Raw genomic sequence first — 1,747 nt, 5'->3', positions numbered from 1 at the left:
CGCAGCCATCACTCGAGGCCGTCGTCGTGTACGCAGGGAAGCACGATGTCGCAAGGGCGCATGGGTCGCTGCAGGTCAGGATGGTGGCATTGTACACGGACGGGATGCTGTAGTACGCCTCCTCCTCGCCGTTCACAGTGTTGCACGCGGCCACAATCGCTCCGTTTGTGAGATCGCGGGAACTTTGAGGTATCAGCAGCATCGTTGGCGAGACCGTGCTGGACATGAATTGGTTGCGGGACACAGACACCGTGGAGTCGCGGAGATTCACTTTGGGATAAAGAAAAGCAAACGCATCCGATGGGGATTCACGGCAGAGGTTGCCGCTCAACTGCAGCCAGGAGTTGTAGTAGATGTTGGAGGAGTCGCCTGAGATAAACACAACCGAGCTTCGCTGCATCTCGTTGCCATGAAACACGACCGCTGAATGGGACTCCACGTCTAAGTTCCGAATAAGTAACACGAAGCACTTCACCGGCCTCGTCACAGCGTTGCCTCGGATCACCACGGCAGAGTTGTTCAGTACACTCAGCGATGAGGAGTATCTAGACCCTTCAAGATATATCAGCGTACTGTCACCGCCAGCCATGTGAAACGTGTTGCCCATCACCGCAAACACGGAGTGCCAAGACACGCTCAGCGCAGATCTGAAAACGTGGATGACGCTTGACGATGCCGCCACGCTCTGAAACACATTGCCACTCAGCACCACCGCGGAGTCGTTGCTGATCGCCAGCTCATTCATCACAACACACGACAGCCTCATAATTTCCAAACCCGACCGAGGGATCAGCCTCGTGACCGCAAAGCGGTTCCCGCTGATCGTGATGCTCGTGTGCGGTGGAAACACACCCTCCGGGCTGAGCAGCGCGTCACTAAATGTGTTGCCGGTGACGAAGATGTTCAGCGACTCCACAGCGGCGTGCACGTTGCCCAACAGCAACAGCACGGCGCCGTCCCTCCACGTGCATCCATCAAACGTGACATTCACCACGTCGCCCGTCATCGCCCCTATCAGCACCGTCAGGCTCATGCCGCCCCCGCTGAACTTCACGTTGCGGTAGCACAGCCACGACAGCCCGCCGCCCACTGCCTGCGCAACCTCGGGATACATCATGTCGCTGATGCACTCACCAACCGGCGGCGGTGACGGCGGCGGTGGTGGCGGCACTGGCGGCGTGGGCGGTGGCGGGCCAGCAGGCACAGGCGCCGGGACGCACACATCGCCGTGCCCTCCAGCAGCGCACTGGCAATTGCAGTCGCTGATCGCCGTCGTCAGCGGAGCAAAGCAGTCGCCCTCCTTCGTACACTCCCCGCACACCGCAACCGTCGTCACGTTGGTGATGCCGTTCAGCTCCAGTTCTACCGCCGTCGTCACCAATCGTCCCGCGACCGTCAGGCACCCAGCAACGAACCGGTAGCTGGCGTCAGCCTGCGATAGCAGAGGTCCCGACAACCCCGTCGAGCCCATCGTGCAGCCCGTCAGCGTCACCACACTGCTGCCGTCGATGTTCACAGTAGTTATTAGGGAGTAATGAAACATCGCACCCACACCCACGTCGTTGTCACGCCAATCCAGCCAGCTTGAATGGCGGACGGTAAAAAAGCTTAGTGAATATATGGCGTTGGACACGGAGCCGCTGTTCCCCACCACGCGCAACACGCTGTGATCCAACACGCTCAATCCGTGGCGCAGATAAAGAAGGCTTGTCCCCGGAGGACATTTGTATTGTTGAGCAAGGCAAAA

The 1,747-nt window shown here is 59.1% G+C and overlaps 1 protein-coding gene across 1 annotated transcript, besides 2 other annotated features; it reads right to left on the bottom strand.

Moving 5' to 3' along the window:
* Nucleotides 1-1,747, bottom strand: Tc00.1047053509889.9 (dispersed gene family protein 1 (DGF-1), putative; the record flags this gene model as incomplete). Its single annotated transcript, XM_797386.1, has 1 exon — nt 1-1,747. A coding segment is annotated over one exon (1,747 nt), but the record flags the coding sequence as incomplete, so codon positions are not given.
* Nucleotides 1-1,747: a sequence feature (areas not merged during assembly with more than two copies in the genome that could not be assigned to a particular haplotype).
* Nucleotides 1,139-1,192: a microsatellite.

Source organism: Trypanosoma cruzi, genomic scaffold, assembly GCF_000209065.1.
Source record: "Trypanosoma cruzi strain CL Brener 1047053516505 genomic scaffold, whole genome shotgun sequence".
NCBI lineage: Eukaryota > Euglenozoa > Kinetoplastea > Trypanosomatida > Trypanosomatidae > Trypanosoma > Trypanosoma cruzi.
This window is presented reverse-complemented; position numbering and strand designations above follow the sequence as displayed.